Consider the following 12,569-nt stretch of genomic DNA (forward strand, 5'->3'; position numbering starts at 1 on the left):
ATTTCTTTGTGCTGTCATGTAGGTTTCTGCAGAGTCCAGGCTGCGTGCTGCATTTGAACCGAATTTGGAAGAGCGTGTTTTGACACTGCTTTGTGTTGGGTCTCCGTTTGTGTGTGTGTGTGAGATGGTATTCAAGGGAGCGCTGTCTCACAGCATTAGGGTATGTGCTGCCCATTCATGTGATTATCTGTCCCGGGGGGGGGCGCGTCAGCACCGCCGCGCTCTCCCTGGCACAACAGTGCACACGTCTTAATCTCAATCCCTAAATCCCTTCTCCTCTTTTTCGGGAGCGTCTTCTTCTGCATGAAGACAGCGACCTCGTCCGCGGTGTGCACGGCCCCCGGGGGGACACACTTCGCCTGATGCAAACGGGGGGCCGGGGGGGGGGGGGGGGGGGGGGGTACGTGTTGGGTCACCGTATCCGTCAGTCCGCACGGAGGGACGGCGTCCTCGCGCGGAGTCGGTCGGACCGGCCTCCAACCGGAGCGCTGGGACTCGGCGTCGAAGGATGAGTCAGTGCTGCGAGAGAGTCATTAGTCACTTCTTGTTTAGACTCACTGTCTCCATGTTGTGGCCTCCCGGATACAGTCTGTGGCAGCCCAGCAGGACGGAGAAGGCCTTGCGGAAATCTGCATTGAAGGCGTAGATGATGGGGTTGAGGGAGGAGTTGGCCCAGCCGAACCACACGAACACGTCAAACGTGGTGGCGCTGACGCAGGGGAAGGCCTCCCCTCCGCTTGACTGCTCGCAGAAGGGCACCATGCAGTTCAGGATGAAGAAAGGGAGCCAGCAGCACACAAACACCCCCATGATCACCGACAGCGTCTTCAGCACCTTGGTCTCCCTCTTGAACGTCACTTTGAAAGAGCTCTCGGACTCTGCGATGCTGGAGCCGCCGCCCATGCTGTCGTGGCGGTTCTTGGCGCTTTCGGCCGCCCGCTCCAGGGCCGAGATCCGTCGGATTTGTCGGTGGGCGATGCGGTATATCTGGGTGTAGGTGGCCACCATGATGGCCACGGGGATGTAAAAGCTTATGAGAGAGGTGGAGATTGCGTACGTCCTGTTCAGGCTGGAGTCACAGTTCTCTGGGCTGCGGTAAGATGTGGCGTTGACAGCCGAAGAGCCCGAGGACCCGGTGGGAGACGGGGAAGTGTTTGCCTGGGCCTTGTGCCAGTTGAGCTGCACCGGGATGAAGGAAATTAGCACGGACAGCGTCCACGCCACACTGATCATCACATAGGCCACTTTAGGTGTCATCTTCCTCTCATAGCGAAAGGGGCTGGAGATGGCCCAGTAGCGGTCCAAGCTTATCACACAGAGGTTCAAAATGGACGCCGTGGAGCACATAATGTCAAAAGCCACCCAGGTGTCACAGAAGGAGCCGAACGGCCAGAACCCGGCGATTTCTGTCGCCGCCTTCCACGGCATCACCAAGATGGCAACCAGGAGGTCTGACACGGCCAGTGAGATCACAAAAAAGTTAGTCACTTTGGAGCGCAGGTGCCGAAACTTGGTGACGGCGGCACAAACCAGCGTGTTTCCCAGCAGGGTGGTGAGGATGAGCAGCGAGAGGAAACAGCCAGTCAGGACGCGGCTCGACGGGGCCTCGTCCAAAAACCCCGTGTCGGTGACAGTTGTAAGGTTTATGATATCCATCCCTGGACATGTGCGGGTAGGGCAGAGTTGATTTAAGTCATGCTGAAGACATTATATCCACATGGGCAGAATCTGTGGGGCTCGTTGTGCTTCAGCCTCGGAAACTATCTCCATGATTATGTCTTCTGAGGAATACTTGAGGTGCGAGGTGTTTGAGGGAAACCCTCTCTGGGCAGGACATCTCTTCCCCCCCCTCCCCCCCCTCCCCGGACTTTTTGAATTAGATTAGACATGGTTTGAGCTGCAGAGGAAGTGGTAACTCCATTCCTCAGTGTAATGACCTGAGTTCTTCTGTCTGCCCAGTTTGTTCCCAAATGCTGTAATGTTAGGCATCCTATGTCTGCCTAATGACGTCATCTGCGGTCCTGTGGATCAAAGGCATTAATTATCCAGCATAGGATACATCTGTACTGATTTAGACTATTGTGATTATCTAATGTAAATACAAGTTTGTTATATTGTAAAATGCAACACTTTATTTCTTCATTTCTTTATTACTTTATTTCTTTATTATTTCTTGCTAATGTAAGTTCTGATTGCAAGCACATGACTGGCATATGGCCGATTATGCGTCGCCACTGGGATCCTAATGTATCAATTTCAAAAGGGAAGAATAAGGATATTTTTTTCCCATGAGCGAATGTTGTTATTAAGTGATACTTTTCTACGGGAATACATACGAAAACACATATTTTCATCTCCGTCATTTTAGACTACTCACCTCTTCACACTGTCGCTGGACTTCATAATAAACGTCCCATCGCTTCGATAAGAACTTCGCAGCGTAAAGTCAATCCAAGCGGTACCCAATCCCCATGTCCGACAAAACAAACTAGAGAACAGCCCCAGTATGTCCTCGATGGGTTCCACATCGCTGACAATAGATAACACACTGACACCAGTCAAAATCAACCTCTCGCTGCGTCCTCGTGCCGCCTCCGCCGCGTCTGACCAAATCCCGGAGACTGTGCGCTCCGACTGGACCCGGCGCGCTGACGTTGTCCCATTCAGGAGAAAGTGCAAAAGTAGTGATGGGAGCTGGCGGTTGTGGCCCTTCGGCAACCAGATGCAGGCAAACTATACCCTCGATGTGCAGCACCCGAGAGCAGTCAACACATGTCTTGTCTTTTTGATATGCGCAGGGATTCCTCTCAATTTTCCCCGGTGAAATCTGCACAGTGGGTTATGGTTTGGAATTAAATCAAGATACGTCGTTATAAAACAGACTCGGGACTAAGGTCAAACACGCGTGGGCGGTGGGGTGCTGAGGCCACCTAATGGAGGAAGAGAATACTGTGCCTGTGTTTTAAACCGGAGGGACATAAACCCCTCATGTGAAGGATTTTAATTCTCTGCTGGTTTATAATCACTGAAAGGGGATTATTTATAAAAAAAACAGATTCATGATCGGATAAGAGATTGGATCAGAAACTCGTATTCTTCATCGACCCGCTTGCGTTTTCATCTGAAGACCAATGTCACCTTCAGCCGCAGTCATCATCATTCGTCTCTGCTCTGACCGATGAATCGTGCGCGGCTTGTAAAAATATACAAGCAATTTTCGTCAGCATGCCCACAGTTGTTTCCTGCAGTTCAGGCCGCTGGCTTGCACGCAGAGCATCATGGGACGCAGAAACAGCCGTGACATGCCAGCTGTCACCTTACGTTGATGTAAGTAGTTCTGACAGGAGGGGAAAGAAACAGCTATTTACCCTTTCCCTTCCCAAGCATCCACACTAGATTTTTCACCCTTTGCATATCTCTCTATGTTATGTTGCTGCTACCTTACCGAGAGGTGAGGACAAACCACGGGCGGGTCGGATATATTTCACTTGGCAAAGGGGAAGCCCGGCCACACAGCGTATGCAGTGTCGACTTCCAACAAACTTTCCTTCACAACAGCCTTTTATTCGCATCCTCCGCACATACACAACAACAGGGTGGAACATGGGGGGGGGGGGCGGGGGCTTCCTCTCTTCTAGAGGGCTGCAGAGTTGTATTGATATCTGACATTCCAATGCAATTATTTTTTTTCTCTTATTTATAGACAAAACAATGCAGAAAAGTTAACGACAATACATTAAAATATTTGAAACCTCTCAAACGACAGTAAGGAGTGCAGCGGTGGATTTCTGCTGAGTGAGCCTTTCAACACTACCGTGACCATGTGGGAAATCTATTTCATCGCCAAAAGTTAGATGAAGGCGATTAGTACCTGTCTTGCCCAATTCCATTGAGTGTGGAGCTTCTGTTGTCTTTGCTTTGGAGAGCACAACTCCAGCAGAAGGAAAGCATCTGGCCTCGCTCCGTCCAAAGCCCACACACCAACAACAAGCACAACAACAATCAGTACAAAAAACCCCAGCACAACAACAACAACAACAACAACAACAACAATTTGTATTTTTCAGTTGATATCAGCAATTCTTTTGAATAACCATGTTACTAGTTGGTAGGTGGATTTTGTCGCATTTGGAGAAAGAAAAGGCGTTCCCTCTGTTTGCAGTCTGGCTGCTGGCTGTAGCCTTGTATCAAACGTGTCACCATTGTGTGTTCAGTGTTTACATTCTTTTATGAAAAGGTGGCATGTCCTTCCCTTCTGCAAGACGTGTTTGCTCCAAAGACATCAGTAGAACAGTCTACAGTTCAAAGGTCAGAGGTGACGGGAAAAACTGAGCACCGTGGCGAGTCTGCTTCAGAGCGTCTTTCTCCACTTGCGTTGAGGGGTGCAGAAGGTTTAAACTTGCCTTTGTGTTCCTTGTGCTGCACATTGTTTGTAATTGGGTGTGTTCAAAACATTTGTTTTTAGTGATTGATGTCATCGTCTGATTGGTTCATATTTATAGATATTTATTATATATATTTATTTATAGATGTGAGAGCAGATAAAGGGAACCTCGACTGCTGATGCTTTTCACAAAGGCCGTCAATCATCACTTGCTTCACCGCAACTTGTTAAACTGCCAATACAGCTTTAGGATCTCCAGGGAAGTTATTTTAGTCATGACAAAACTCCTGAGTAATTCTTTAACCAACCACCCCGAAGACACACAAGAGCAATGAGTAAGACAAAACCACACTGTTAAAAAAATGTAATGGTAAAATATGTTATAACATAGTCTCGTGCAAGAAGAGTGATTGTTGTCTGTATTGAAGTAATGTGAGAAGAAAGGGGAGATTCAAAAGGTTTTTTTTGCAGCTGTGTAAAGGAAGAACTCTGTTACTCCCATCTCAACTTTGGTTCTTATCTCAACTTTGGTTCTTATCTCAACTTGGTTTGCAATATTTCACACCTGCCACTGAGGATGACCTTCACATGTGTGTTTGAGAACTCAGCATTTTCACTGCTCGGAGACGGCATCTCCACAGAGCATCGTAATACGTGCGTGTGTATTTGACCTCCTGCTTGCAAGCGATAAATGGACTTTTTGCAACTTTGATCATTCATCAAGACTCTGTTTTATTAGACGAACCTAGAAACAAATCATTCTCTTCAACCCTCCCTCCACTGTGAGAGTGCATATGTATCAGTCATGTGTATCCCTGCAGGGTTAAATAAGTCCATGTGTGTGTTTTTGTGTGCTGGCATCCAACATGTTAAGTTGCACTGCTCACCAGATGAGTGGATTTGACACAAAACACAGATATTCACTATTACCCGTGTAGCATTGGACCCTTTAAACATGTCAGTGAATGATTTACACAAAGCGTCAACACATTTTTGAAGTAGTTTATTCATTTTACTGAAATATTTCTACTGAAACAATGTTTTTCACATAGTGAATATTATTTTGTTCCATCCAATTGACTGATTACATCACGGGAATGTCTCAAGGAATCAGGGGTTTCCTTTCAATAAATACTGAAATAAATACAGAAATATGTTAAGATAAATATAATTAAATTAAATTAAATAGTTAAAAAAACTCAATTGGAAATCGTATACAAATATGTATCTAATTCATTTAAAATAGCTAATCAGAAATAACTGAAACAGCCCTGCATAAAACTATCAAAAAAGCCTTCATTTCTTCTTTAGGTTGTTTAGTCTCTGGAAGAAGTAGACATATGATTGAAAAGGCTTCAACCCGCTTCGACGACGCTTCGTTTTGCATCCAGCGTAATCCTGGAAGAGAACAGTTTAAGGATTATATTCTAACTACTGATGCTGCAGTGACACAAGTACACAAGAAGAACTCAGAGTCCGGCTTACCTGTTCATGTGTGACTACAAGCTTCAGATTTTCCTCAAGTTCTTTGAGAATGTGCTGGCTGTCTTTGTTTACCGTCACATTGACAAGAACCTCCTTCAGGTTGGTGACAAAGTGACTCACACAGGAAGACTGCATTGAAGAAGAAGGTACATCTTAGGTTATCGCTTCATGTGCCACCGTGAACGTGTGAGTTCAACATCACAAGAAAAGAGCCAACGTGACAAAAAAAAATGCAAAACTTACTAGATTTGCCGTTTTGCTCGGATTTGGCAAGATCATTGACGCTGGCTGTGAAGACAGAAAATGAATTGAATGAATCATAAAGCATTGAATATGTAGTGTGTCAAGTTATGGCACTCATTAAGGAACGTGAATCCACTGAGCTGCATGTGCGATAGTATCAATGCGTTATACTCACTACTGTGACTTTGGTAGAACGGGAGAGGTTGTTGAGCGCTTCTAGTCTCGTTATAATCTCCGAATAGAGGGCCGTGTTGGACGTGGAGCCGCCGCAGAGATGCAGCAGGACAACAAGGGCGAGCACACACTTCATCATAATGCAGTGTGGTTTCGTTCTGGTTGTCTTCTTAAACGGCTTCTTTGTTCTGTTCAAGCGTTAGTAGTGAAGTGATTACTATCAGCTTTCTTTCTTTTTATACACTCGGGTCAGAGAGGAAAAGGAAGTGTCATGCACTACACCATCCTGGAATTTTTTTTTTTTTTCTTATATTGTATGACAAGTTTCCTTATTTCTGAATTGAAGAATTTCCATTTTTAGATTTAGCATTTAGAAATGCAAACTATAAAATCTCGACTTAAGAAACCACTCCTTAAGTAGAAGAAAACGATTGTCACCTCCGTTACAACTGAGTGGCAAACATGTATGTATGTGGGCATGTGGTTCATCTGCATTATTGGTTGACATTTGAAACCTTTCACACCGCTTGCTTGTCGACGTTATGCAAAAGCTAGGTGTGCAAGTCCAAATAGTACCTCAGATTTGGTGTTATACAGAAATGAAATCTTTATATTGAAATACCATGAAAAGATTGAAACCTCTGGCTGCAGATGACGTGTGAGGATCTGAAATGACAGAATAGTTACATGCAGCTTACATGAAAACAAACTAAGATGTGTTCAAATGTGTGTGACAGTATCATGTTTTAAATTTTTTCTTTTCACACTGAAACAATCTGCATCATCATCTCGACAGTATCACTGTAGTTTCTGTGGTGCAGAAATGATGAGGTCAATCTATAAATATGAAGTGATAGGGTGCCCTTTTTTTTTGTTGGACTTCCCTTGTTCACAGATCCGGTTGCCATTAAGTGTTACGTCCCCTGTTCTGTGTGTTCTGTTTTGTGTGTGTGTTCATACAGGTGGTGCTGATCATCCATGATCTCCATTCACCTTGGCTTCACTCCCGCTCGTTACCCGGTTCAGCTGTTTCCTCTCATCTCCAATCCCATCATGCCCTTCTGTCAGTGTATGTACCCCTGTGTTGGCTTCACCCGGGGAGGGGGGGGGTGGGTGTGTCACTCTGGTTGTGTGTATGTGAGTGCTGGTGTATGGTGGGGTAGTAAATGGTTCTGGTGATTTGATGTACTGTCAATTGTTTTTTCTTTGTTCCTGTTATTCCAGGGGGGTGAGGAGTAGTTTAGCCCTGCTCCGGAGGTTACATACCTGCACGTGGGGTTACTCTCCTGTCCAACAACACTAGCTACACCTGGCTGGGCCACCTACGTTAAGTTTGGGTAGGGCGCCTTGCTAGTGTGCCAGTTAGTGATTTTCGTTGGGAGACGTAAGGGGGTGGGAGGCACTTTGTTTCTTTTCTTTGCTTTGGTACCGCCGGCCCTCCTCATTTCCCCTGTTCACAGGAGTTAAATAAAAGCCCGCTTCACCCCAACTTCAGGTGATGTCATTTCTTGCACCTACGACTCCAAACCCTTTTACTGGCCACAGGACGTCCTCTGGCAGTGGCGCGAATCCCACTCCCCTCCCGGAGAGACAGAACGTAACATCAAGTGACCTAATTAGTGACTAAAGGAACTTTTTTGGATTTCTCTCATATTTCCCATAATTGTAACAATAGAAAACTTAAGGATAACCTCCACACGGAAAGCAGTGAACTGATCCCAAGGGATTCATTCTCACGACTACAACTGAGAAAAATGTACTCTGTTCATGTCTGCGTTTCTTTGTGCTATCAAGGGCAAAATGTACCATGCTCTTAGAACCCTTCTGCTTTTTTTTTTTTCTTCCCACCCCCCCCCCCCCCATAATCGCCTTCAGACCTCAGTTTCTGTAGTGAAAGGAACTTTCATGAGATTCGCTCTCCCGCTCCATCCCCACGTACATTGGTTTCAGCCAGTTTGTCGATGGTGCTTTCTTTGTCATCTTATTGATATTCATTTAGGATTCAGTGGGAAAAGGAGGCTGTGGGGGGATATATATTTATATATATATCACAGCTGATATTTTTGTTGATGCTGGAACAACCAAATCCACACCAAAAGACCAACGTAATGGGAAGCCGACCTCCTGTTGCTCTCCCAACTGTGCACCCACAGAGGAATAACCTTCATAAAAGTGGAAACGCCTGTGTAATTTTCTGATTTGTGATGCTGTCTCTGCGGCTGCGGCTTCGTGACTCACGCCGTGTCTAACGTAGGAACGCTGTCGCTACGTTTTTTGCAGCTGCCATCGCGGAAGTTAGTTGTGATCCTCTTTATCTTTTACACCATCAGTGGACAGAGAATCCGATGAGTGTACAAGTGTCGATTTGAGGTGCATTGAGGGGAAGATCAGTTCAGTTCCGTGCACAAGAGGGGAATCTTAGAGGTCAAAAAGTGCCAAAAAAAAAAGGTGAGCAGATCTTGAGCTGTCAGAGGTCACACCTCCGACCGACACCAATTCTAACAAGTTTTTTGCTACTAAAATGTGTCCATGTGAATACATTCAGAGGGTAGCTAGTCGGAATGACACGTAGGCCCCTTGGGCACCGATATCTCAGAGATCTGCTGACCGCTGAGGGGACGAGCACCAACGCTCGCACCGTGCTTCCTGACTGCGTCGGGCACAAACGGATCAATGGTGTGTGCTACGTTGCGGGGGGACTTTTTACTCATGTGGGAAACAGCCAACAGAATGTTACCTTTTGCAGTGATGCATGAAGTGTTAGCTCCTGGAAAGATGAACGTGTGTCTGTAAAAAGCAACATAAGTGGGTGAACCTGAGACTGCTGACTGCGAGAGGGAAACATTCTGGTCAACTCATGGCAGATGGCGTGCTGATAAGAGTTGAATTGTGCATTTCCCTCGAGGCAACACTTAGCCTTTAGCTTTGCATATTCAATTCTCAACTCAAGTGAAGATCTTAACGATAGACGTATCAAGGGTAGGAACTCTGTAAGAGTGACTGGTAAGATATGAATCTAGTGAGATTTCACAGATTACATGTCTGCTGCTTCTAAGCCTCCAAAATGCCAGAGAGTACTTTTTGGACTTTTGCTTTAGTACTTTTTCTCGATAATGCTACCACAAGTTAATTTTTTAGGGATCAGAAAGGAGTGAAATTAGTTTATATTACATAAGTGCTAATATACAAAGAGGGGACCTTTTCGAGGGTTTAAGGAAGGAAGTCTCATGTTTGTTTCGTCACTAAGTGTCTTGAATGCGACTAAACCTGTACGCTGGAAGCTTCTGTGTTTATTTTTTCTGTTGTTTTAAATCACGAAAGTCAGGGTAGCATAAATCAAAGCTACTCGATGAGGGCTTCAAATTGAACTGGTCTGTAAAATGGGAAAAAGGAAAAAGACAAAAATAGAATATTGGTAGAAAATGGTTTTGATGAAACGCTCAGGTGACCAATTAAACAGTAATAATTGGCAATAACAACTAATGCAAGTCAGACATATGTTCGGTTTCCCTTGAATTTGTCACTAACATTGAAGTAGAACCGAGTCATTCAATTTAAACAAAAATAAACTGAAGTTATTTCATTTCAGATCTTGTGTAATAACACAACATTGAAAAATGCAGCTAAGAAAATATAATACATACAGTATGAGCATAAAATGTTATATAGTTCCCAAGTTATTAAATACTGGATAGTGCTGTTTAAAAAAATTAGAGTTTGACTGTAAAAGCTTTTTTAAACACTTGTTTAAATGAATCTGTGTGATAAACCAGTCACTTCTTTCATTTATCATTACCACCACCCCCCCTTTTTAAAAGCCAATCAGAAATATTCCCATCAATCAACTCAGCTGCACACAGACACTGAGCAGGGATCCATTCGCTCTGACCCCACAATTTTTTTTTTAACATCTTACAGCAGAAAACAGAATCTTATTTCCGCCCTATGGGCTCTGTTAAAATTGACATACTTTACAAACAAGGCAAATTTACTCCTTTGCTTTGCAATAATTGCATCCTTTTTTTCAGCCCTTTTCCTTAAGTGCTTTTAGTGTGACCGTCAATCCTCCAGCATCACAGAGCTGAAACTCCTCCTCCACTCCTTCTTCACATGGCTGCTGGCGAGCATCAGTGGGAACTAGGGCGGCTTTGTCCTCGTATTCTTCGACCACATCGGCTTCCTCAAAGTCATCTGAATATTCCACTTGCTCTGAGACATCGGAAGTCTCTGAAAACACTACAAGAGAGAAATGAGGGCTCAAAGCTTTGACTGTGGAACTCCTGGTTAAAAACCTAAAACAGCTTATTAACGGCCTATGTTTCTCAATAGTGAGCTGTAGAGTTTGGGTCACCAACTAGTTATGATTTGGTAAAAAAGTCACAATTACTTTCTAGGTAGAACAGTAGTCTTTTGTCAATCTTGACCTGAAATGACCTTTTGAGAAATTTGTCACTTTTTGACTAAATGATAAAACTGTGCAATGTTCCTTATGGATGGATGTCCTAGTCATCAATAACAATATAACAGGCCATATAATAAAATATTATATAATATTATATCTATTATAATCTGCCCTTTTTTCTCAGAATTTGTCATTTTGCTGAAAGTTCTTCTATAATGGTAGTTTAATGGAAGGGCCGTGCATTTCTACGTTACCGATCGGCTCAGCAGAGCTGCTCCTCGTTGGCGAGCCCAGGCTCTCACTGCGCTCCTCCAGAGAGGAAAGACTTTCCTCTGCATCAAAGTCCTCAGTACAGGAGTGGTTTTGTCTCGCAACGCACAAGCAATCATTTTCGTCCTTCGCATCCCCGGGTCCGGCCTCCGCGCCGCGCTCTTTTTCTCCCCGCTGGTGAGACGGGCCGAGAACATCTGGCTCCAGCGTGGTGTCCGGCTTTGTTTCTTTTCTATTTATGTCACAGCTTTTCGAATGAACACAGTCAGTAACTGCGTGTCTGATGGACTTGCGGTGGTCTTGCACGTAGGCGGTGTTTAGTACCCAGGCAGCAGTGGGCCTGTTTTCTGGGTCGAGGCTGAGCATTCTCCTTACCAAAGAGGATATGTTGTCTGAATAGCAGGTCGGAACAGGATCGTACTTCCCTTTGGTGATCTTGTAAAACAGACTCAGGAGGTTTGTGGCGGTAAACGGAGCTCCGAGAGCACAGATCTCGTACAGCAGACACCCGAGGGCCCAGATGTCCGACTTGGAGCTGTACGGGACATCCTGGCACAGCTCAGGACTGAGGTAGCTGGGTGTCCCGACACACGTGGAGGACATGTCCGCCGTGTCGGCCATCACTCTGGATATCCCAAAGTCCCCCAACTTCACCGTACCTTGCTTTGTTAGTAACACATTTGATGTTTTGATGTCCCTGTGTAGTATTTTAGCCCCGTGTATGTAATTCAAAGCCACAGCGACCTGTGCAAACCATCCCATCACAGTATCCTCGGGGAAAAACTCCAACGCTTTCCTCCCCTTCACTTTGTCATCTAAGGTCCCCCCATCGCAGTAGCTCATCACAATGTAAATGAATCCGTCGGTGTTGGCCAAGGCTTCGTGGCATTTCACTACGTTCGGGTGCTGTAACCCACTGAGGATCTCGGCCTCCTGGAGAATGGCGCGTTGTGTTTTCGCCGTCCTCGAGTCCTCAACTTTGATCCTTTTCACGGCGCGCAGGCTCCTGGCCTCGACGTGCCTCATCAGGAACACGTCCGCGGTTCCTCCCCGGCCCAAACACAACACCTGCTCGTACTTCTCCATGCGTCCGTCTCGGAACCGACGAGCGAACGGGGCTCGGGGTGACAAAAAAACGGCGTCGCGGTGGGGAAGCGCTTCAGCCGCTGTCAAAAAACATGTCCCCGAGCGTCTGTGTTCAGTCGCGTTACCATGGTAACTGCGCGCGCCGACGGTGGAGGGAATCAACAAGTTTAGTACTTCTTTGCGTATTTCTTATTGCAAAAACTATTTTATTTGTATTAACCTTCCTTGCTGTTCAGAGGGACTACATTAGATCAATAGTCTTTAATTTACAGGTACACTTGCAGCCCTTTTTTGTGCCTGTCAGGGCTTGATTCATTATTTATTAAGACGTTCCTGTTTAGTATTAACTCAATAAATGATACCGTTTTGATGACATGACGCAATTTTGAGGAGGTTTGTTAATAATAATAGTCCGCGATAGACCTTCGACTGACCTTGACAATACTGAATTAAAGATGATATACCGGCCCATTTTCCTGCTTTTTCCTAGTTGTAACACAATTACATTCAGGCACATTTAATGTA

At 45.3% G+C, this 12,569-nt stretch overlaps 2 protein-coding genes across 2 annotated transcripts; both read right to left on the reverse strand.

Annotated features, from left to right (window-relative positions):
• Positions 1–406: 406 nt before the first annotated feature.
• On the reverse strand, positions 407–2,782 carry drd1a (dopamine receptor D1a). Its single transcript, XM_037461385.2, has 2 exons — positions 2,378–2,782; positions 407–2,021 (listed from the first exon to the last, which is right to left on the reverse strand). Exon 2 carries the CDS (start codon positions 1,654–1,656, stop codon positions 538–540), a length of 1,119 nt encoding a protein of 372 aa, XP_037317282.2. The 5' UTR covers positions 1,657–2,021; positions 2,378–2,782; the 3' UTR covers positions 407–537.
• A 6,649-nt stretch (positions 2,783–9,431) lies between these two features.
• On the reverse strand, positions 9,432–12,547 carry nek12 (NIMA-related kinase 12). The gene is made up of 2 exons (XM_037459713.2): positions 10,943–12,547; positions 9,432–10,522 (listed from the first exon to the last, which is right to left on the reverse strand). The coding sequence occupies exons 1-2, from the start codon at positions 12,042–12,044 to the stop codon at positions 10,311–10,313; spliced, it is 1,314 nt and encodes a 437-aa protein (XP_037315610.2). The 5' UTR covers positions 12,045–12,547; the 3' UTR covers positions 9,432–10,310.
• Between the last annotated feature and the right edge of the window lie 22 nt (positions 12,548–12,569).

Source organism: Pungitius pungitius, chromosome 2 (assembly GCF_949316345.1).
Source record: "Pungitius pungitius chromosome 2, fPunPun2.1, whole genome shotgun sequence".
In the NCBI taxonomy this organism is placed as follows: domain Eukaryota; kingdom Metazoa; phylum Chordata; class Actinopteri; order Perciformes; family Gasterosteidae; genus Pungitius; species Pungitius pungitius.